A 22,289-nucleotide genomic window follows, 5' to 3' on the forward strand; every position below is an offset into this window, starting at 1 on the left:
GCTCTTTGGAAGCAAGGGGAGCCCCGCCGAGGGGGGCTGCGCCCACGGGGGGCCCTGGTCACGGGCTCACCGTCCCCGTCAGTCTAGGGGCGTCAGTCAGGGGTCACCTTGGGGTTCAGTCCGAGCCAAATTCAGTGTCCTCGCGGCCTCCCGCCTCGGGCTCTGCGAGCTCCGTCTCCAACCATGGCCCGTTCTTCTCGGCGATGTTTCCTAGTCGGGAGAGAGGGTAACTGTGTTCTCTGGAGACGTGGTCAACCCCCACGTCTTCTTGCGCGTGGGCCTTGAGGCAACCACGTGAGCTGGTGTCGGGAAGGGAGCCTGGCAGGGGCGCCTGGGGCCCTCAGTCGGTTAAGCAACCGGCTCCTGGTTTTGGCTCAGGTCGTGATCTCACGTTTTGTGAGTTCAGGTCCCGAACCAGGCTCTGCACTGACCGTGCGGAGCCTGCTTGGGGTTCTCTCTCCCTCTCTCTGCCCCTCCCCTGCTCTTGTGCGTGTGCGCGCGCGTGCGCTCTCTCTCTTTCCGTCTCGAAATAAATGAATGAACTTAAGGAAAAAAGGAAGAAATCTGGTTACCAGCTAGTGTTGGGTGAGAGCAGGAATCGTCTGGGCTCGACAGAGACCCGGCGACAGTTCCTGAACTACTTATACCCACCCCGTTTGCCTGTTACCCGCTTCCCCCAAACATGCGTTTCCCCGGCCACGTGTGTGGGCCCCCGGCGCCAGACCAGGCTGATGTGTTGGTCTGTGACTTCACGTACCCCCCCAGCCGGCCGCCCCCTGCCTGCCGAACCTCCCTTCCCTGCCGGCACTACGCCACTCGTCCACACAGAGGACGCCACTCTCCGGCCAGGGGTCACCCTCATTTTGTCCCGCACTCCCAGCTCTGGTGTCCCCAGACCCCGCCCTCCCTCGGAAGCCTGGGTCTGGAGAGGCCAAGGATCGGGTGGGGGGTGGGGGGCGGGGAACGACACAGGCTCCCCAGGCCCCCGGAGACCTGTGTGGCCTTAAGCAGCCCCGGAGGCGCCCGCTTGCCTGCCCAGGAGCGTGTCAGCTCTGCGGCCGTCCGCCCAGGCCGGCGAGTAGCAACGTCAGAGCCACACTCGGACACGATCTACAGTGGTCTCCGTGGTCTGTTGTGATCGGCCCTCTCCAGCCTGCCGGCCGTCCTCCCTGGGTCTGGGGTAAGCGGGTCGTGTCCCCACCATCCGAGCCTCGTAGGGTGGCGTTACCTGGGGGAGAGGCTGAGAGTAGTCCGCTGTCCCCGTCCTCACTGGAAGGGGGCGGTGCGGTGTCCCTTCGGCAGGTTGGGGGCGTCGGTGGTTGGCCTGAAGGTCCCTCGTCGTGGAGCTCTTGAATCAGTGGGCGTGGGGACTTAGCGTCCCTAAGACTTGGGGTTTCCAAGACCCTCTTTGCTGTTGCCGCTTTCAATATGCCTGTAAAGGGCGTCTCAGCCTTCCTCGAGGTGTCCTTGGGGATTGCGAATATGTTTGAAAGGGTATCTGGGATGTTTTCCAGCTCTGGGAGTGAGGAGTAGTCCAGCTCAGGGTCACTGTCATCACTCGAGTTCGAGATGGCTGTAACCTTTGGAGCGCACGCCTGTTGAGAGAGAAAAGGCGCGTGAATGTTTCTGCTTTCACGATGGTCATGGTCAAATGCCCGGCACTGATTCTGCTCCCTCACTGGTCATAAACTACTGTCGTCACGCACAAGAAAGGCGTGCGGGAGCCCAGCACCGTGCCCTCGGGCAGTCGGGCGTCAGGACGGATGCCCTCGGCCAGCCGTCCAGAGCCCCTGGGGCGGAGCCGAGCTCCCCGGCAGGGCCGCGGTCCTCTGCACCTTCTGTCGCTGTGCGGCCACGCTCGCCTCGCCCGCCCTGTGCCTGCCACGCCAGCCCTCCCGGGGCTCCAGATGGGCTCCGCTCTGAGCCTCGGCCTCGGGCTGCCATACGCTCCACCCGATGTGGCCCCCTGGGGACGAGGCCCCCACGGGGACTGTGGTCTTGTGTGTGTTTCCTTCCTCCGTGATGAGCTCCTGGACGGAGACGGTGTCTCACGCTTTCCTCTCTCTCGGGCCCCGGTGATGCTGGAGGGAGGCGGCTCCGGTCCACCTGGGGGAACCCATCCTGCCCTGGACGCTCGCCTTCCCCGTAGGAGTGTCGCTATAGGACAGACGTCCCGAAAGCGAGCGTACGGTACCCGAGAAGGACAGAGACGCGTGGTCAGGTAATTATGTATGAGAAGCAGGTACTGGACGTCGTGACACAATGTGCCCTCGGGAGGACCTCAGAGAAGCGGGCGACGGTGGCAGCCGCCCTTCCTTTGGTGAGGGACGGCCGAGGGCGCAGTGCCGTGGCACAGGAGCGCCTGACTCGCGCCAAGGGGCCGTGCCCCGTAAGTGACAAGACTGGGGTGACGTGACACGAGGTTCGTGCGGGAAGGCGGGGCTGATGACCTCGTCCTGGCCGTCCAGAGGCTCGCCGGCGTCCTCGTCCTCCAAGTCGGGCAGGTCCTAGAAGAGCAGAGAGTCCCCGTCACCAGGCGACGCGCACACAGGCGCGGCAGGGGCGTGCGCATGGCCCACGGGCCCAGGTCGTGCGCCAGCACCGTGCGCGGGAGAAATGAGGAAGGACCCGACGGGCCACCGTGCACGCTCTCACACGCGTCGGGAACCCAGACCGCAGCAATGACAGTGACCGAGGTCTGCGGGAACGGCTACCTCTTGCCCCGCTTCTCTGTGGCTTTAGAGACACGGCCCCTTCGTCTGGGGAGAGTGACGGGGCCCGAACCCACTGCACCACGAGTGTACCGGTTTCTCACTCCCTTCCTCTGTACGGTGGGGATGATAATGGCACCTACCACCTCGCAGAGTTTTGGAAGGTTCAACCAGTCAACACCCACGCCTTTGAGACCAGTGCCAGGCAGAGTAAGAATCTTCCCGTATACAGCTGGTTCTCCAATTAACCCTGTTTTGTTCTAGAGACCCGCTCTGGATGCTGACCGCGCCGTTTAACCCTTACTGAGTCGCGTGCGGTTGTGAGGTTTGCCAGGAAGGAGGCAGGGGCAGGCGTAGCTGTGCGCATGGGTTTAAGCTAAAGGGGCCCGCTCGTGCCCAGAGAGGCTGTCTGGTGGGCATGGAAATAAAGGGGTGAGAAATGCCTCCCCACCCCTTGCCCCCCCCCCCCAAACACACCTCCTAGGGATTGTGACAAAACGTGTGAAATCCCACGCTTCCCGTTCCTGCGGGCCAGAGCATTTACGACCGGTCCCCAAACGGAACATCTGGGAGAAGGGGTGTTCGCAAGGCCAGACGGGCCCTCGGTCAGGAAGCCGGAGCGGCCACGGGCCAGGACGATGGCATTCGCCGCTGGCTGGACAGCCGTCCTCGGAGGAGTAGAGGCTCCCGTGATAAATGTCACGTTCTCCACAATTCTGCATGAGGCTAGCGGGACGGGATTGCTTTGCAGTGTACCTCCCGGGGAAACCTCTGGGCCAGCCCGGCTCAATCTCGACCGTGCCCGTGTACGAACCCCCGGGGAGGTCGTGTTAGAAGGCGGGTCTGGTCACGAGGTCCGGAGTGAATCCTAGCCAGCTTGGGAATGTCAGGCCTGTTGGCCGCAGAGCGCGCTTTGGGGCGTGAGGGTTTTGAAGGTTTGGATGTGATCTAATAGCAACGGTCAAGAGGACGCTTCTCTCCAGATGCAGCTCGTTACGTACATCGATGAAGAGCTTCTCCTTTGCCTCCGATTTGGTGGTTCCCAAGTCTTCCTCTCCATCAAGTCCCGTGCCTAACGCACCCTCGGTGGCCGCAGTCTGGGGGGGCGAGTCTAAGAACAAGCACAGAGTTATTAACCTTGGGGCTAGTTGCACGCGCGGTGGTCGGGCTGACAAGCCCAAGAAGAGGGGGAGGCCAGCCCCTGGGACGGGAGCCGCGAGAACCCCCAGACGAGGACAGGGCTCTGTCTAAAGCAGAGGGGAGAGGAAAAAGCCGCCCTCTTGCTGGAACTCGGCAGCGACTCCGGCAAGATAACCGTACCAGCCGGTGAGCGGCGCGGAATACGCAGGCGCCTGGGAGGAGGCCCTGTTGGGTTCAGAGATTTATCAAGGAGATAAAGGCCGACTGGGGAGACGCGGGGGAGGCAAGCTCGAGAGTCCAGGGTCCCGGCCCTGCCCAGGAGGGGCTGAGCCCACCACCCACTGGGACCGCCTGTCCCCGGTCAGGGCACGAGTGTCAGGGGTGCCCGCTAATCACGTGGGGTTGCCGGGACCGTGGAGTGGGGATGGGTTCCTCTTCCTCCTCGAGGCTCCTACTCTCCCAGGTCCCCTAGGCCCTATCCGTGGCCCCCAGGCCCTATCCATGTCCCCCAGGCCCTATCCGTGGTCCCCCAGGCCCTATCCGTGGCCCCCAGGCCCTATCCGTGTCCCCCAGGCTCTATCCGTGGTCCCCCAGGCCCTATCTGTGGCCTCCAGGCCCTATCCGTGGCCCCCAGGCTCTATCCGTGGTCCCGTCCTCTGCTTGCTGTTGAGTCTCATGGCTGCAGGAAGTAGACATCAGCAGCTCAACTTTTCTTGTCACACTTAGGTCCAGTTTGGCTCAGAGCCACATTGGACACCGATTTAGCATGAGACGAGGAGGCGGGCAGAGGGTTTCTGTGGCGGCCTCTGTGGATGGCCCCGGGCTGGCCCTCTGGGCCTTCACTCACTAGGCCCGGCGGTCACGGTCTCCATGTGGCCATCCCTGTGGCTCCTCGGAGGAGAGCCACAAGCTCCTCCGTACTTGTAATTACTGCCGTGGTCTGCCTCCCCACCCGGCCGGCCCTTCCTCCCACACCCCTTGTCCTGTTCATGGCACTGTGGTCGTAGTCAAGGCAGGGCCAGGGTCCTTTTGTTTCCTAAGGAACGATTTGCTTGGGCGTGGGGCCGGGAAGAGACGAACAATTATTGCGCGCATCGCTTCCGCACCGTGGCAGACAGACCGTTTTCATTTCACAGGGGCTGAGACAGGCTCAGAGAGGTTTTGGGGTTTGCTGACGGAAGGGTCGGACGTGGCTTTGATCGCAGGGTGTCTGCAGAAACGGCACCGCTTTGCCTGCACGCGGTGTGTCTCAGGGAAACACGGGTCATTCTCAGACCGTTTTCGTGTCCGCCGGGACGCAGCGGACTCCTCCAGGGAGAGTATAACTCAGGGCGGAAGGTGCCGCATTTCCACGGTGGCGGTGACGGTGGGTGCTGTGCCCTCCGCTCTCCTAGCGGCTCCCTCTGCCCCGAGATGCAGACTTCCGGTGGGGCTGGGGCAGTGACTCAGGCGACCATGCCCGGACCTCAGAATCTGCACGGGAAATTCAGCAGGGCTGGTCACGTGGTTGTCTCTTGGTTCCCTCCGTCCTTCAGTTACGAGGCAAGACTGTCTAACGTAGGAAAGGTGAACGGAAAAGCAGTTTTCTAAGCATAAGGTTTTTCTGTTTAGATTTGCCTTTCCCGGGGCTGAGTCATTGGACTCAAAGTGGAAGGAGGATCTCCGCGCTCTGCCAGCCCAGCTCCCCTCTCAGGATGCGCAGGGGCCACAGAAAGCAAAGGCCGTGGCCGTCAGCGGCCCGGAGGGTCAGCTTCCCCGTGTGGTCACGCCTGTGTTGTGCCTTTTAAATAACAAGCCCTGTCATATGTCCACCTGTGGGAATCCTGGGGAAAAACCCTTCTGGTAGACCTTCTCTTCGAGGGAACAAAGATGACCAGGCCCTGGGGTCCGGCAAAGCCAGGTCGTAGGCATACAAAGCAGCCCGGGTGTTTCCCAAGGAAGAAGTTATTCAGAACAAGTCCTGCTTCTTGGAGAAGCATTCCAGCCTCGTGGCAAAGTCTGAAGAGCGGTGACCGGCGTCTGAGGAGGGGCGAGCTGAGCACCAGAGGACGTTTTCTTTCCCTGACCGAGGCCCTTCAGATGTAACTCATCCCTGGGAAATTCTTGGGTCTCAGGCACAGCAGGAACGGCGTGTCAAAGGCGAGGCTGCGAGACGGGTTTTTCCGACTTTACCGAAGACGAGGACGTGGCTCTAAATCCCCGTGGATGGTGGGGCGGTATTGGGGGGGCGGGGAGCAGGGGGGGCCTCAGCTGGGTGAGTCGTCGAGGCTGGTCTGCTCTGTTCAAATCCTTTAGCCGGAAAAGGATTCACCCCTGCCTGGCACTCGGGGGTGTGGCCCTGCCCCTCTGGCTGTATCCTCGATGGTCTGGGGACAGGGTTACTCCCCGGTCTCTCCCAGACCCTGGGGACCTTCCTTCTGGGATCCCTGTGTTCGGGTCAGACCAGTTCAACTCCCCGACCAGACCCCCAAGGCTGCTCAGGGGAACAAAATGTTCCCCGTCTCTCAAGGCCCTATAGACGGGGCATTTTCCAGGTCTGGCTCCCTTCACCAATGCCACAGCCATAGGGCAGCGTCGCGGGTGAGTCCCGGGTTTATCTGCTAGTTAAGCAGGACCCAAGGAACGCGGCCGGAACCTGCCAGGCGGCCTGCTGTGCCCAGATCTGTGTGATTATTTTTTTTAATTTTTAAATTAAAAAAAAAAAATTTAAGAGAGGGAAATTCAAGAATTTCAAATTTAAAAATTTAAGAGAGAGAGAGAGCATGCACAAGCAGGGTAGGGGCAGAGAGAGAGGGAGACACAGAATCCGAACCAGGCTCCAGGCTCTGAGCTGTCAGCACAGAGTTGGACGCGGGGCTTGAACTCGTGAACAGCGCAATCATGACATGAGTCGACATTGGACGCCTAACTGACTGAACCACCCAGGTGCCCCAAATGATTATCTTTTAGATATAACGGATTCAGTAAAATACACCTTTCGTGTTTTCCCCATGTCTTTTGACCTTGTTTACCAGAAAATGCACTTATGGCCCCATTATGTTCCCATGGGCAGCGCTGCTCTAGAAAATGAGACACGTATACTTCATCCTAGAGACATAGAATCGGAGGAGGTGGAAAGTAGCCCGGGCCCCACAGGCGCGTGGCTCAGAGGCCACGGTCCCCGGGGACGCATGGGTCCCCGAGGGCGCACGCGTGTGGCTCTCCGCTCCTTACCTCCGCAGGCAGCTCCGGGGGCGGCCGGCTTCAGGGTCTCCTCCAGGGGTGCCCCCCCTGGCCCCTGGCCTTCAGTGGCTCCGGTGACGTCCACGGGCAGCTCCCCCACGAGACCCGACTTTTCCGGGAATAGCTCATCCTTGGCCTTGAAGCTTTCCCTGACAAACAGCTCCATTTTCTGCCGCCGCCCTCCCTCCTCACCAGGCTCTTCCTTCCCTTCCTCGGTGGCATCCACGTTGTCCTTCTCGTCTAGCACCGGCTCCTTCCCTGAGCAAGAGAAGTCCGCAGGTGAACAGGAGACCTCCTGGGGGGATGAGATGGTCTAGACGTCTCTCGGGGACACGCAGCGAACTGTGAACGGGGCGTGAGCTCAGGGGACTGTTGGGGACACTGCAATGGTGTCCATGAAAGCGAATCAGCGGAGCTAAGGGTCCCCAGAGGGGCCACTACGTGCACCGTCTAGTGGAACGGGACACGGCCTTGAAGAAAACAGCTCAGGAGGCTCTGAGGAGATGCACACGGGAGCATTTGGGTTTCCGGACTGTGGGGTACTCTACGTCCAGATGGCTCAGCACAACAGGACTCTCTCTGCGTGTGCGTGTGCGTGTGTGAACGTCGAACACCATCCAGTCTAAACGGACACAGCTGTTTGTTTCCCTGTTCTTTAAGCTTTCCTGAAAATTTGAGAACTACCCAAATAAAAAGTTTGGAAAAGGACAAAATACTATAGGAGAATGCCTACCTCGTGGAACATATATTATGCTAATTTCCCACAAGAGGCAGAAAGCAATAGAATCGTGCCGTTGTTCTATAGGAGCACACACGGGTTCCATGCATGGGGAAGAGCCACGAGGTCCTTCTACGAAATACTGGGTGGTTCTTCCCGCACTTGTTATTAGCGCTGCTTTTCTGTTTTCTTTTTTTTTTAAGCTTATTTATGTTGAGAGAGAGAGAGAGAGTGTGTGTGTACGCAAGCTGGGGAGGGGCAGAGAGGGAGAGAGCATCCCAAGCAGGCTCCGCGCTGGCAGACAGAGCTTGACCTGGGCTTCCATCCCACCAACTGTGAGATCGTGACCTGGGCCGAGATCAAGAGGCAGATGCTCAACCGACCGAGCCACCCACGGGCCCCACTTTTCTGTTTTCCACGTGTGGTTGTAATTGGGTGAAACACAGCAAATGTCATTTAAAACCCCCCATGGGGACTCCAGCCCCTCTGCTGGGTACAGGATGAGGAAGGGGGTTTTTATTTATTAAGGTGCCTTGATGACCGTCCCTAGGATCCTGCAGGCTAGTGTCGGGCTTGGGCCAGCACAGACCCAGGACCAAATCCTGGCGGGGGCATCAGGTGTGGGCAGGCGACTCTGAGTCCCGGATTCGGGCCAGTACGTTAGGGAGGCAGCAAGGGGGTCATTTACACCCAACCGGGGAGTCTCAAAATCGGGTGAGAGAGGTCAAGGCGAGAAGACAGATTCTGAGATCCTAGAATAGGCCACAGGGTCTTTGGGGCCAAGAACCTTTCCCAGGCCTGCTCTGGTCCTGACAGGCCAGGAGTAGTAGCTTTCGAGGGCTGAACAAGTTTCATACAGGCACCCAGACTGTCAGCTCTGGTCCGAGCGAACCAGAGGGAACACGATCTGTGCCACAGAGAAAACGTGCTTCCCTCCCGGCTCCCAGAACTGTGTTGTCAAGGTGGGACATGAAAAGGAATACGGTACAGATTGTGCTCCCTCCCACCGGGAGGAACCGCAAAAACATCATGCCCGGCGACAGAAGCCAGAGGCAACAGGTCGCATCTTGCAGAGAGTTCCACATATATGAAGCATCCAGAAACATGGGCGGTTGTCGGGGGCTGGGGGAGGACGGAGGAGGGGAGCCCCGGCTCACGGGTACAGGCTTTGATTCCGGAGTGATGACGATATTTTGAAACTAGACGCAGATGCGGGTTGCACAACGCTGTGATTGTGCTGAATTCCACCTCAAAATGATTCATTTTAAACCGTTATGTGAATTTCATCTCCATTAAAAAAAAAAAACCAAAAAACCAAAAACGGTCAAGGGCCTCCGTGTTTTTCCACGGTGATTTGCACAGAAGGCCTGTCTCCCGCCCGGGGCTGCACCTCCCTGCCTGGACCTTTTGCCACGCCCCCTCCCCCCAGGAGCCACCAAGCTCATGACCCTAGCATCGCTTCCATGACAGCTGTCTGCTGCCTAGCCCGCCACCTCCTGTCCCCTGCCACGTCCAGGCTGGTCTTCGAGGCCCTTTTGCCAGGATGTCACCCAACCTAGCTAACCTTGTAGGGTTTCCTCATTTACAACTTAAGTCTAAACAGAGGTGCCCGGCACCCCTCTTCACCTCGCCAGGGCCGCTGCAGGCTGCGCGGAGGGGCGGAACCGCGCGCTGTCCCTGCTGGGATCCGTGACCATGTCCGCGTGCGCACCGTGTAAGCACGCGTGCCCGTGCCTGGCGTTGGTGTGCAGACACCTATTGACGCCCCCTCCCCACAGATGGGCAGAGGACAATCTGTGTGCAGTGAAATGGTGGATTTCAAGGGGCAATAGAGTAATAATAGACAACCTTAGTATCCGTCTGACTGAGGTACGGGATAAAGGCACTGACTAAGCCCGGCGTACAGATGCTGGCTGATGTTACTGCTGTCAGCGGCCCTACACGTGGGGCGCGTGAAATCCATACAACTCCAGGTTGCTTTGATATGGATTCGGTGTTCATTTGTGGTAGACGGAGTAATGGCCCCACAAAGGCGTCCACATCCTAATCCTAGAACGTGTGAGTATGTGACCTCGTGTGGTAAAAGGGACTCTGCCGAGGAGATCAAGGACAACGGGGCGATGATCCTAGATGATCCAGGTGGGCTCGATATCACCACATGGATCCCTAAGAGAGGGGGGGCAGGGGAGTCAGAGCTGGAGAGAGAGTTGAAGGTCTCGCAGAGGAAGATGGAGGAGGGGCCACAGGCCAAGGGACGTGGGCACCTCTGGAAGCCGGAAAAGACGAAAGAACAGATTCTCCCTGGGAGCCTCCAGAAAGCCCGCAGCCCCGCCCACATCTTGATTTTAGTCCCATGGGACCGTGTCAGACTTCTGACGTACAAAACTGTGATCATAAGTGTGTGGTTTTAAGCCCCTACATTTATGGTTATTTGTTATGGCAGTCATAGAAAACCGATGCATCATTTATTTTGGAAAACTAGGCTATTTTAACATAACTGTGCTTTCACCACTGGGAAGAGCTGGGGGCAGGTGGGTGAGGCCACATGCACATGGACCAGACAGGTGTGAATGAATGGTCAAAAATAAATCAATCCCGGGGGCGCCTGGGGGCTCAGTCGATTAAGCATTTGGCTCTTGATTTCGGCTCACATCACCATCTCACAGTTGATGAGTTCAAGCCCTACAATGGGCTCTGCACTGACAGCATGGAGCCTGCTTGGGATTCTCTCTCTCCCTCTCTCTGCCCCTCACCCTTCTCACACACACTCTCTCTCTCAATAAATAAACATTAAAAAAAAATCACAGACTTGAAAGACCAAGTTCGCCAGCCCAGATCTCTCTCTCTCTCAATAAATAAACATTAAAAAAAAAAAACCCAGAGTTGAAAGACCAAGTTCTCCAGCCCAGATCTCTCTCTCTCTCTCTCTCTCTCTCTCTCTCTCTCTCAATAAATAAACATAAAAAAAAAACCCCAGAGTTAAAAGACCAGGTTTGCCAGCCCAGATCTCTCTCTCTCTTTCAATAAATAAACATTAAAAAAAATCCCAGAGTTGAAAGACCAAGTTCGCCAGCCCAGATTTCTAGTCTAAACAGAGCCCCGAGCGTACCTTCCTCCTGGCTGGCTTTCTGCAGTTTTCTCTCCTCTGCCCGCCGCTTAATCATTGCTAGGGCTTCGATGCTGTCCGTGATCTTCTTCCGCTCTCTGCTCTCCCACTGCTCTCTCTCTTCTTTCTCAGCTGCGAGCCCGCCCCTGGCCCAGGCCTCGGCACAAGCTCTGTCAATGAGGATAAACAAAAACACCAGAAACTGGGAAGGTTTGAATTTTCTCAGGTTAAAAGTCAATTCAAAACATACACTGTCCGACCAAACTTGCTCATTTCCCTCAAATCAAACTGAAGGCACATGGGACATGTGGCCACAAGGATTCCAGATAACACGCGCACACCTATGCCTTTGATGGTTTGCAAAACCCTCCCGATGTGATGCCAAAAGCAGCAGCAACAAAAGAAAAACAGAGAACTCGGGCTCCGTCGATGTTAGAAATGTTTGTAACACAAAGAATACCATAAACGAAGTAAAAAGACAACCCACAGAATGTGGGAAAGTATTTGCAAATCATAGGCCTGCTGAAGGATGTGTAAATAGAATACATAAAGAACTTCTACAACTCGACACAAAGACAACATAATTTAAAAATAGAAAAAGGCGTTTTTTTAAATGAAATCAGAAGGCACAGATGGGGAGAAAATATTTACAAGAAAGGTAACTGGGAGGTGGCTTCTGTCTCGAACAAACAACTATGACAACTCAAAAAAAAAAAACCACACAGGGGCACCTGGGTGGCTCAGTCAGTTGAGCGTCCGACTTCGGCTCAGGTCATGATCTCACGGTCTGTGAGTTCGAGCCCCGCGTAGGGCTCTGTGCTAACAGCTCAGAGCCTGGCGCCTGCTTCGGATTCTGTGTCTCCCTCTCTCTCTCTCTCTGTCTGCCCCTCCCCTGCTTGCGCTCTGTCTCTGTCTCTCAAAAATGAATAAATGTTAAAAAAAATTAAAAAAAAAATAAACATACTCTTCCCGTACAAGCCAGGGTGATGCTCCTAAGTATCCCCTCAACTGAGATAAAAAGAGATATCCACACAAACACCCACACACGAACATTGGTAGCAGCACCCTTCACGATAGCCCCAAAGTGGAAACAACCCAAAAGTCCATCAACGGATGGATAAATACAATGGGGCATTTCCAAATGGAATATTATTTTGTGACGTTGTTTTGGAACGGATTACTGATACATACTGCTGTGTGGACGAGCCTTGAAACGATTTTGCTCAGCCGATCACGAAAGACCACACGTGGTGTGATGCCATTTATATGAAACATCCAGAAAAGAAAGAATCCACAGAGATAGAGAATGAGGGATATCAGCTAATGAGTAAGGGTTACTTTCCTGGGGCGACAAAAATATTCTAGAATGGGTGTGGGGGTGGGCGCACAACCCTGAATACACTAGAAAGCACTGACTTGTACACCTTGAATGGGTGAATTGTTCTAGGGGCTGGGGATACGGCAGCAGGTGACCCAAGAGGTGACGATACTCGCTCTGTTAGAACTGCCCTTTTATGGGGAAAGACAGACCCTAAAGAAGGAAACAAGTATGCCAGAGGCTGATGTGTCCACAGAAAAGAAATCCGGTTAAAGAGACCCCAGGTGGAAAAGGTGCTTCCGAGATGAGGGGTGCGGTCAGGAGGGCTTAACGAGGTGACGCGTGTGTAGACACCCGCGACACCAGTGAAGTGCTTCCGGGGCACAGAGAACAGCCGGTGGCTCGCTCCATCAGCCAGGGGTGGGCGCGGTTAGAACTAAGACCCAGGGGACTCGGGGCCCTGAGCCAGAGCGTGGAGTCTCACCGCCAGGGGTCCGGCTCCCACCCCTGTTCACCCTTCCCTGCGGGGTCAGCCCCGCCCCGGGTGGGGCTCCCGCTCTCTCCTCTGAGCCCAGCTCTGCTCAAACCCCACGTGGAACAAGGACGCTGCGGTCACATTGTCCCCACCTTCCAGGAGAGGAATGTGAGGCCGGGGACGTTAGCGAGCCCCTCGGAGCGGACAGAACTCAGACTGCCCAGAAGCAGGCGGTTTTGTTTTCTCACCTGGTTGGAGAGGAGGCTCTCACTTCTATTGGAAATATTTGTTGGTTGGATTTAAGTTTGCGAGTTCAAGAACATATTACTGGCAGCCCGTACTACTGGGGGCCTACTCTGAGAATCAAAAGGGACTTAAATTAAAAACACAGATGAAGGTAGTGACAACACATACGGGAGTCCTGGGTTCAATATTCTTAATATAAGGAACAGCTCTTAGCAACCAGGAAGGAAAGGGCCTCCAAAAGGAGCGCGGGAGAAAGCGATGGGCGGAGACGATGCCCCTGCCTGACGCCCGACCCCATCAGTTACCCCCAAATAAAATGAGATACAGTCTTCGCTCTCCGGTTAACCCGGCAAAGATTTCTTTCACGCGGCTATGTCTGCTGAAGTTATGAACTTTGCAAACTTGCTGAAAAACAATTAGAAAATACTCACAAGCGCCTTTGAAAAGGCTCAAACCACGGTCCTTAATCTAATAACACCACTCCCAGAATTCCACCTTATGGAAATCAGCAGGAGTGAGGTCGGAGACTTACATGCAAGGATACTCATCAGGGGATTACGAAAAAGCCAATCTATGAATAAGTGCTCGAAAACAGGGAATTTCTTATTATAAACAGTTACGCAGCCATCAAACTTGTTTCCTAAGAATGTGTAACGATGTGCGGAAATGCTCCCAAGTCAGAAATTTGTACGAGTTTACTGTTAAGTGTGCACAACAGTTTTGTATTAAAATGTGAGCCAAAGGCTCCCCCCCTCCTTACCTGTCCTTTGGGAAAACTGGTCTGTCATCCAGATAGGTTAGATGTTTTAGTCGTACGGTGACTGTCTTTCGATAGTTAGCGATGTGCTTGATAACGGGGTTTCCCATCAAATTCAGTACACGCTGTAAGCATGAACCAAAGGAGTTACAAAAACAGGGGTGTGACTGAAATATCTCACGCGTGCGGTGCTCTGAGAGAACAAAACACAGCGCGTGTGCCCACGCCATCTCCTCACGACTTTATCAGGGAAGCCGGAGGGGGTCTCCTCACTTTTCTGTCCCCAGAGCTGATGATTATAGAGCAGCGCTTTCTTGCGCTTGAACTCCAGATCTGGAATCTCACCGTCCTTCCGGAACAGCCTCGGAAAGCACATCCCGAGGCCTCTCCGAGTCAGCGAGGGCCTTGTTTTGCTCAGCCAAGCCCTTTTGCTGACATTAACCTCGGTCTCATTGATCGTTTTCCCTCTTCCCCAGCCAGCACCCATTTTAAGAAAGCGTACACCGCAGCCAGGCGGACAGGAAGCACTGACTTAGGGAAAGGATGGAAAGTGCTGGATGTCGTTGGACCAGCGTGGCCTCCCCCCGTCTTTACACACCGTCTCCTCCTTCCCGGCCTGCGAAACTCAGAGAACTGAGCGGCCAGGGTGATATCCGGGAGCGCCATTTAAAACTAGTTTGCCTGAAGGCGGGAGTTTTCTGATCTAAAGTGGTTTGTGTTATTGGTGAAAATAAATTCACCATACGCTAGTTAACGTAGCATTCCCCAAACATCATTCTCATATCGCCTTCTCCATTCTCATGGTGCCTTCAGGGGCCAGCGCTGCAGGGCTGGGGTGGGGTGGGGGGCAATACACCCAGGGGCAGGCACTAAGGGGCTGCATTGCGTGCGGAGGATTTGAAAGCGATCACAACGTCATGTAAAGCAGACTGCTTTTGCCACGGACTGAGCTGTGTCGCACCCCCCCCCCCAAATTCACGCGTTCAATTTCTAACCCCAGCATCCTCAGAATGTGGCCGAATTTGGAGATAGGGCCTTTAAAGAGGTGATTCAGATTACATGAGGTCATTGGGGTGGGCCCTTGTCCGGTCTGACAGGTGTCGGGGATTCGGGGATAAGAGGGGATTCGGACACACACGGAGGGAAGGACCTTGTGACGACGCAGTGAGCCGTCTGTTTACAGGCCACGGAGAGAGGCCTCAGGAGAAACCAGCCTTGATCCTGGACCTTCTACCCCCCCAGAATCATGAGAAAATGCATTTCTGTCACTTACGCCGCCCAGTGTGTGGTACTTTGTTACGGCAGTTAAGCAATGAGAAAAAACAAAAAGTATTATATGACAGCTTTATATTATCGCCGTGTGCTGGCAGTTCTAAACTAGCCCTTCTTTTTTAAAATTTTTCTTTTTTTTTTTTTAACGTTTATTTATTTTTGAGACAGAGAGAGACAGAGCATGAACGGGGGAAGGGCAGGGAAAGAGGGAGACACAGAATCGGAAACAGGCTCCAGGCTCCGAGCCATCAGCCCAGAGCCCGACGCGGGGCTTGAACTCACGGACCGCGAGATCGTGACCTGGCTGAAGTCGGACGCTTAACCGACTGCGCCACCCAGGCGCCCCTAAACTAGCCCTTCTTGACCAGCTGCTCAGATTGTTCCTGAACTGTGATTTGCTTACCATGCTTTAAAGCGACCCAGGTTTGCCTTTACACATCCATGCCCTAAGCGGTGAACGGTGAACTCAGGGGTTTTGGGTGCCCCTTGTAATGCTCTCCTTGTGAATTTCCTTGTCATACTTTCCTTTCCTCGGTACACGTGACAGCAAGGGTTAAATCGTATCAGACACTGTAGACATAAACCCGAGTTTATGATGACACCAGGAAAGAAAAGCCGTTCATTGTCACCATTAGTGGTCGCTGGGTTCTTGACCCCCTCTACCAAAAATCGATGAATAAAAAGAACGAACCAGACCTTCATCCCGGCCTTTTCTGTGCGAACTACGCATGGGGGAGCCACTAGACGAGGGGGTTCCCGGTTGCAGAAGTACGCCAGCTAACGTGGCAGGCACATGGGGTCTGGACAATGGCCACCGCGTGGCTCCTGAAGGAATGGCTCATCGAGGCGGTGTCCGCGTTCGCCAGTGGCTGCTACACAGCCGGGGGGTGGGGGTGGGGGGCCTCAACTGGCTGCAGCAGGCTGACGACACGGGGGGGGGGGGCCACCAGGCTGTCTTCAAGTTCCACGCAAGAGAGACAACCAGAGATGACAGGCCCCGCGACGTGCCGCAGCCTGGAGCTGCACTGGACCGAGCCTCCGGCCCCATCAGCATTTCACAAGAAACACGGGTCCAGCAGAACATGCTAAACGACACCACGGGGGTGCAATCAACCAAATCCGGAATGTGGCAAAGTCCCGAAAGGGGGGCCGGCTTCTCTGGCGGAGGAGTGAGAGGGGCCAGCGGGGGGTAACTGTGAGCAGTCAAGAAAGGAAGTCCTCGTCTGCCGGCGGCCCACGCTGAAACGTTCGCGGGTGAAATGACCCGGAGGCTGGGCATTCAAGCTACGCCAGCTCCAAACACCAAGAGGACAGACTGGGAGAAGGAAGAGCCCGGAGGAAAGGAGGGAAGAGAGATTCGGTATCTACGGAACGCAAGTTTTGAGCGTGTGCACGTTTTACCAAGGCAGGCATGCTCTCCAGGACGCTCAGGATTTCGGGGTCACTCAGCTTATTGTGGGAAAGGTCGAGGACGCAAAGTTTCAAACACTCCTTTAGATGCTGAATGTCTTCCACGGTCTCTAAGTGATTGTGGGCCATCTGGAGCGTGTTCAGGACCGGCAGGCAGGCTGGAAGGTGAGGCGGGCAGAAGTAAGCAACGAAGGTACACAAATCCTTCAGAACCTCCCCCAGGGGAAAGGGGTGGGCGCAGTGGCACAGAGAAAGACCCCTGGGGGCGGGGCCGGGGGCGGGGGCATCTTACAGAGGTTTTCAATGGTCTTGATGAAATTGTTGCTCAGGTTGAGGGCATCCAGCTTCTGCAGAGGCTCTAAGTTCTCGATTTTATGAAGCAAGTTCACTTGCAGGAAGAGACATCGCAATTCGGTTTGGGCCTCCAGATTCTCGATTCTCTGTATCCCGTTGCACTCCAGCCAGAGGCAACGCAGCCCCGTGTACTCTTCCAGGTTCTCGATGCGATCGAAACCTGGTGAGAAGGAAGGGGGCGTCAGAGGAGCTCGGGGTCACCCTTGCGTATGCCTCCCTGCCAAGCATCCACACCTCCTTCCGCGGGGAACACCACGGCCACCTTCCTTGAGGGGCGTTCCTCTCCTGGGGCTGCCCCATGGCTTCCTGGGGGGGCCAAACAGAGTCTTAGCAGTTCACTGGGGGCCAGTCACACTTAGCCAAGCGGGGCCAACTGTGATAGCTGGGAGGTTTTGCTGGCTCCACTGGAGGGAGGTGGTCTTTTCGCTGGGACGGCCAGTCCGGGTAAGGTGGGGCCTAGCCCTGTAGCAACCACCTTCCCTTCGTGGCCGGGAGTGAGTGGAGGTGATGGGGGGCCTTCCCGAAATAAGCCAGAAGCAGGGCCAAGCAGGGGAAGACAGCCAAGGGAAGCCGTACCACGAGCGCGGGGACCCGGCTAAGCCTGAAAGTGAGTGCTAACTGTCGGTTTTGTTTCGTTCCGTGTTTCAGTTTTATGAGCCAAATTTAAGGTTAGAAAACATTTACTTTAGTAACTCATTATCAATTTGTAGTTCATCGTTCCTCTGCTCTCACGCAAAGCCTTTGAAAGGTTATTTTTTTGCCCAAAAAAGTTAAAAAAAATATTTTGTAATGTTTATTTATTTTAAGAGAGATAGAGAGAGACTGAGTGCAAGCGAGGGAGGGGCAGAGAGAGGGGGAGACACAGAATCCGAAGCAGGCTCCAGGCTCCGAGCTGTCAGCCCAGAGTCTGACGCGGGGCTCGAACTCACAGACTGTGAGATCATGACCTGAGCCGAAGTTGGATGCTCAACCGACTGAGCCACCCAGGCGCCCCCCTGGAGAAGTTTTGATTAAAAAATTGTAGTATCGCTGATTAGCCAGAACGACCCAGCAAAGCTGTTCCTAGAATCCCGGCCCTCAGAAACGGTACCAGACATTGAATTTGTTTTCATCGCTAGGTTTGGGGACAATTTGGTCCATGGCAGCAGCAGAGAATCCAGGGACTCCTCCCTCCCAGCTCTTGTACCTTCTGACTCTCTCCACTAAGTCCAACCTGTTGGGTCCTCTTCTTCCAACCTCTTAAAGATCGGTCCCCTTGGGATCCGCCCTGCGACATCATCCCATACCCTGCGATTCCTACGTCGGGTGCAGAATTTTGGAGGGGGCAACGTGGAGGTGAGGAGACCAGCTAGGAGCCCCTGCATTTCTTTAAGAGCCCTTGGGGGCCTTCCTGGCACAGCGCACCTCCCGGGGGCCGCCCAGTCCCGCAGGACACCAAAGGCACCTCGGCCATATGTGTCTCTGTGTCTCCAGCACTGAGCACAGAGAGTCTAAGTCCAGGTTTACTGACTTGAATAAGGAACACACGGAGGACCGACGAAGCAGGTTGGCCACCCTGAGTTCAGAGGAAGTGGAAGATGTCCCTCCTCGTCATCACTGCTGGGAATCGCCCTGTCCACGGACCCCAGCTGAGGTTTACGTGTGATTCGGCACACCCAACCTGAGCCCTCCGGGACGCCCTGTTCCTACTGCTCGGGCCTGGGGCCGCCAAGAACCCTCACCTTTCAACACATATCCCGCCCAAGCCCAGTGTTCACCACCAGACTGCTGGTCTGAAAAACGTAAAGTCCTTTAGAAAATATAAATCAAAGATCGCAACACACTTCCCTGGTATCGGTACGGTCAGCGGCCCCCTTTATAAACTCCAGTCAGGGAAGACTTTTTGGAGAAATACTGCTTTTCCGTAAATCTCCACTCAACTCTGAAATTTCTACCTTGATATACTTTGAGAACTCCAGAGGATCCCAGCAAGACACTTTTGATAACTTTGGCCTGATGCGACACTTCTGGGCCAGGTCCTTACCTTAAAACTTTTTTTTTAACGTTTATTTTTGAGAGAGAGACAGAGAGCAAGCAGGGGAGGGGCAGAGAGAGAGGGGGACACACAATCCAAAGCAGGTTCCAGGCCCTGAGCTGTGAGCCCAGAGCCCGGTGAGGGGTTCAAAACCATGAACCGTGAGATCATGACCTGAGCCCAAGTCAGGCACTTAACCGACGGAGCCCCCCAGGCGCCCCCAGGTCCTTACCTTTAAAGTGTAAATACAGCGTGTCGTTCAATGCTGGGGTAATATAAAGTTGGTGTTGCTTGCAGAGTTTCTGTATAAAACGTTTAGTCATTCTGTTGCATGAGAAACATGAAAAGGAAATTCGTTGCAATTTGTCAGCAATTTGAAATTTCAATTTGCAATACAGTCCAGAACTTCTTCCCCAAATTCCAAAATATCCTACGTGCTTGATAACTAATTTTTTTTTTTTTTTTTTTTTTTTTTTTGCCTGGTAACTCTTTTAAGTTCTTTTTCAGTACGCCTTTCTCAGGGCCTCATCCCGTATCATCACTTTCGGCAATCGTGAAAATTGCCGTGTAGGTTCTGATAAAAATACTTTCGACGGCGTCATCAAGAACGGCCAGTATTTCTCTCTCCAGGTCTGGCATTAAAGTTTAATACATTGTGGTTAGTTGTGCCACAGAGGCAGCGCCGTCCTGACTCCCCTACCAATTCTCAGACACCGGGGCCAGCTCTTTAACCTCCCCGAGCCTCAGTTTCCCTATTGATACAAAGGGGCAGTCACACGATCTTCCTTCCTCAGTAAATGTGCGCTGGCACTGGACGCAGCATGCCCACATACCTGGGGCCGTGGTCTCCCTTGTCATCTGTCTGGTGTCCTAAGTGACCGTCTGCCCCGCTATCGCCACTCTGTTTCTGCTCGCTTGGGTAGCGTAGGTCAGAAGGACCCACACGTGTTTCCTTAGGATCATCAACTGCTATAAAAAAAAAAGAGAGAGAGACTGGTTCCATAGAGGTCAAGGAGGGTAGAAAAAAAATTTGCCCAATTTCAGCTTGATTAGTATCTGTGTTTAGTATGGAACGTGGGTGACAGTTTGTAAAGCATCGGTAAGGACCACGGGAAGTTTGCTTCCGGGCACGTCCTCTATGAAAGCTCTTGTACGGGTGTGCAAGGACACGTGTGCAAAGATATTCATTTCTGTGTTACTTTTCACAGCCAAAGAGTGTCAACAGTGCAAACATCCATCCATAGCGACTGGTTATATAAAACAATGGATCACTAGTCTGCCTTGGAAAAGAAGCCACTGGAGCTACATCGATCAATATGGACAATGCTTGGGGCGCCTGGGTGACTCAGTCGGTTAAGCATCCGACTTCGGCTCAGGTCATGATCTTGCGGTTTGTGGGTTCGAGCCCTGGGTGGGGGTCTGTGCTGACAGCTCAGAACCTGGAGCCTGCTTCGGATTCTGTGTCTCCCTCTCTGTCTCTCAAAAATGGACACACATTGGGGCGCCTGGGTGGCGCAGTCGGTTAAGCGTCCGACTTCAGCCAGGTCACGATCTCGCGGTCCGTGAGTTCGAGCCCCGCGTCAGGCTCTGGGCTGATGGCTCGGAGCCTGGAGCCTGTTTCTGATTCTGTGTCTCCCTCTCTCTCTGCCCCTCCCCCGTTCATGCTCTGTCTCTCTCTGTCCCAAAAATAAATAAACGTTGAAAAAAAATTAAAAAAAAAATAGACACACATTAAAAAAATACGGATAATTCTCAGAAACGTGTATGAAATGAAAAAGCAAGTTTCGTAATAAGCCCAGGATAACATTCATACAAGTTTAAAACATACAAACCAATGCTCTGCACTGTTTAAGGATATATTACAGAGACAGAGGTGATTGAATTCATACAAAATTCTGGAGAAGGGGGCAGAGAATGAACGGAGGGCAGGAGGCCAAAAGGAACGTCAACTTTATCTGAAATGCCTTATTTCTTAAGTTGAAAAAAGATTTGAAGCAGAAATGATAAAGTATTGATCATTTTCAATTCTTAGTGACAGTGCCTGGGCGCTTGTTATGATGTTCTCTCTTCTTTTGTAAAAGTTCTCGAAAGAAAAACCACAGGAAAAGAAACAAAAACGGTGAAAATATCGTTGGTAAGAAGAGAATGAGCACATTTAAAGGCACTTAATTTTTTTTTTTAGCGGTCAATCAAAATTGGCCAGTTCAAATGCACTTAACCTTTAAGAGCCACTGGCGACTGCACTCTGTGTTCCTGTGGTCTATCGAACCACACTAAACGGCTGTGTCTTACACTCTTCTATTTCCCACTGCACACAATGCCCAGCCAAGAGAGGCACCAGATAAGTGTTTGTGGAATAAAGAGGAGGTGCTCCATATACGTAATGATTGATTGGTTGCATGAATGACAAGAGCTAGCGTTGATTAATGGCCCACAGTAACCCAGCAACCTAATTATGATTATCCCTGCTTACAGATGAGGAGACTGCCCCCAAAGAGAGGTTTAAACCCTGGGCTGGCAGCCATAAAGCTAGTTAGTTGCAGAGCCGCAATCCATACCCAGCGTGAGCAGCTCCAAAGCCTGTCTCTTTCCAGACGGCTACAAGGCTTCCCTACAGCTCTTTCATACAGGGCTTGCCTGGACAGGTCAGTGCTCAAGACACGTTTGTTGACTGCGTCCAAAAAATGAAATACAAATCAAGTAGTTTGTCTCGTCGTTAAAAGATTTCCCTTAGGAAATGGAGCGGCGAAATGGGAGCAGAGGGTGAAGGCTGCCTTCTAAACCCATTCTGGGAAACTCTGTGGAGGCAGTCACCCACTGACCCCAGAATCACCAGCTCCTCACTCACTCTCTACCACGGACCAGGCACTGGGCTGGACATTGAATTCGATCAGGAAATCCTGCCCCAACACAGCCTGCGGTCTAGAAGGGGAGAGCCTTCGGTCTTACACCGTGGTAGCAACAAAGAGATACGTTGAAAACATGGAACAGGTGGGCGATGGGGGAAGGGGGTGTTGGGCAAGGGCTAGCGCTCCGGAGTCGGACTATGTAGCATGAGTCTGTTCTGTCATTGACCGAATGAAGGTGATCCATTTGGAGCCAGTTTCAAAACCTCTTTAAGTCCGTTTCCTCATCTCTATGAACTGGGGGAGGAGCGCCTACCGCAGAGGGCAGGGTGTAAGGCTCAAACGAGGTGAACTCTGGGCACGCGTCCTTTAAAAAGCGTGTGCCGCTCCTGTTATTATTACTGTTGTTCTCGCTGGCTGGGAAGGTCAGGTGTGGTGCTGGGGGCAGCCCCTCGCCCCCCCTCGGCTCCCTGGGGCGGCAGTCGGCACCTTCCTTGAGGCCCCCCAGGTCTGCGTCCCCGTGGTCGCCCGCCGACTCCTCCACGCCCGGCTCCTGCGCGCAGCCCTGCTCCGCCGGCCCGTCCACCACAGGCTCCGAGGTCTCGGGGTGCATGCTTATTCCGGAAGCCCCGAAAGCCCCGTTCCGTGGGGTCGCTACTGTCCCCGGCCCCGCCAGGGAGGCCCCGCTTTCCTCCTCAGC

At 54.5% G+C, this 22,289-nt stretch overlaps 1 protein-coding gene across 1 annotated transcript; it reads right to left on the reverse strand.

Moving 5' to 3' along the window:
* Nucleotides 1-115: 115 nt before the first annotated feature.
* Nucleotides 116-22,247, reverse strand: DNAAF1 (dynein axonemal assembly factor 1). The gene is made up of 12 exons (XM_030298762.1): nucleotides 22,079-22,247; nucleotides 19,577-19,712; nucleotides 18,976-19,067; nucleotides 16,668-16,889; nucleotides 16,367-16,533; nucleotides 13,697-13,818; nucleotides 10,901-11,067; nucleotides 7,065-7,331; nucleotides 3,713-3,822; nucleotides 2,451-2,507; nucleotides 1,229-1,595; nucleotides 116-210 (listed from the first exon to the last, which is right to left on the reverse strand). Exons 1-12 carry the CDS (start codon nucleotides 22,200-22,202, stop codon nucleotides 116-118), a joined length of 1,926 nt encoding a protein of 641 aa, XP_030154622.1. The 5' UTR covers nucleotides 22,203-22,247.
* Between the last annotated feature and the right edge of the window lie 42 nt (nucleotides 22,248-22,289).

The sequence above is a fragment of the Lynx canadensis genome, chromosome E2 (assembly GCF_007474595.2).
Source record: "Lynx canadensis isolate LIC74 chromosome E2, mLynCan4.pri.v2, whole genome shotgun sequence".
Lineage (NCBI taxonomy): Eukaryota > Metazoa > Chordata > Mammalia > Carnivora > Felidae > Lynx > Lynx canadensis.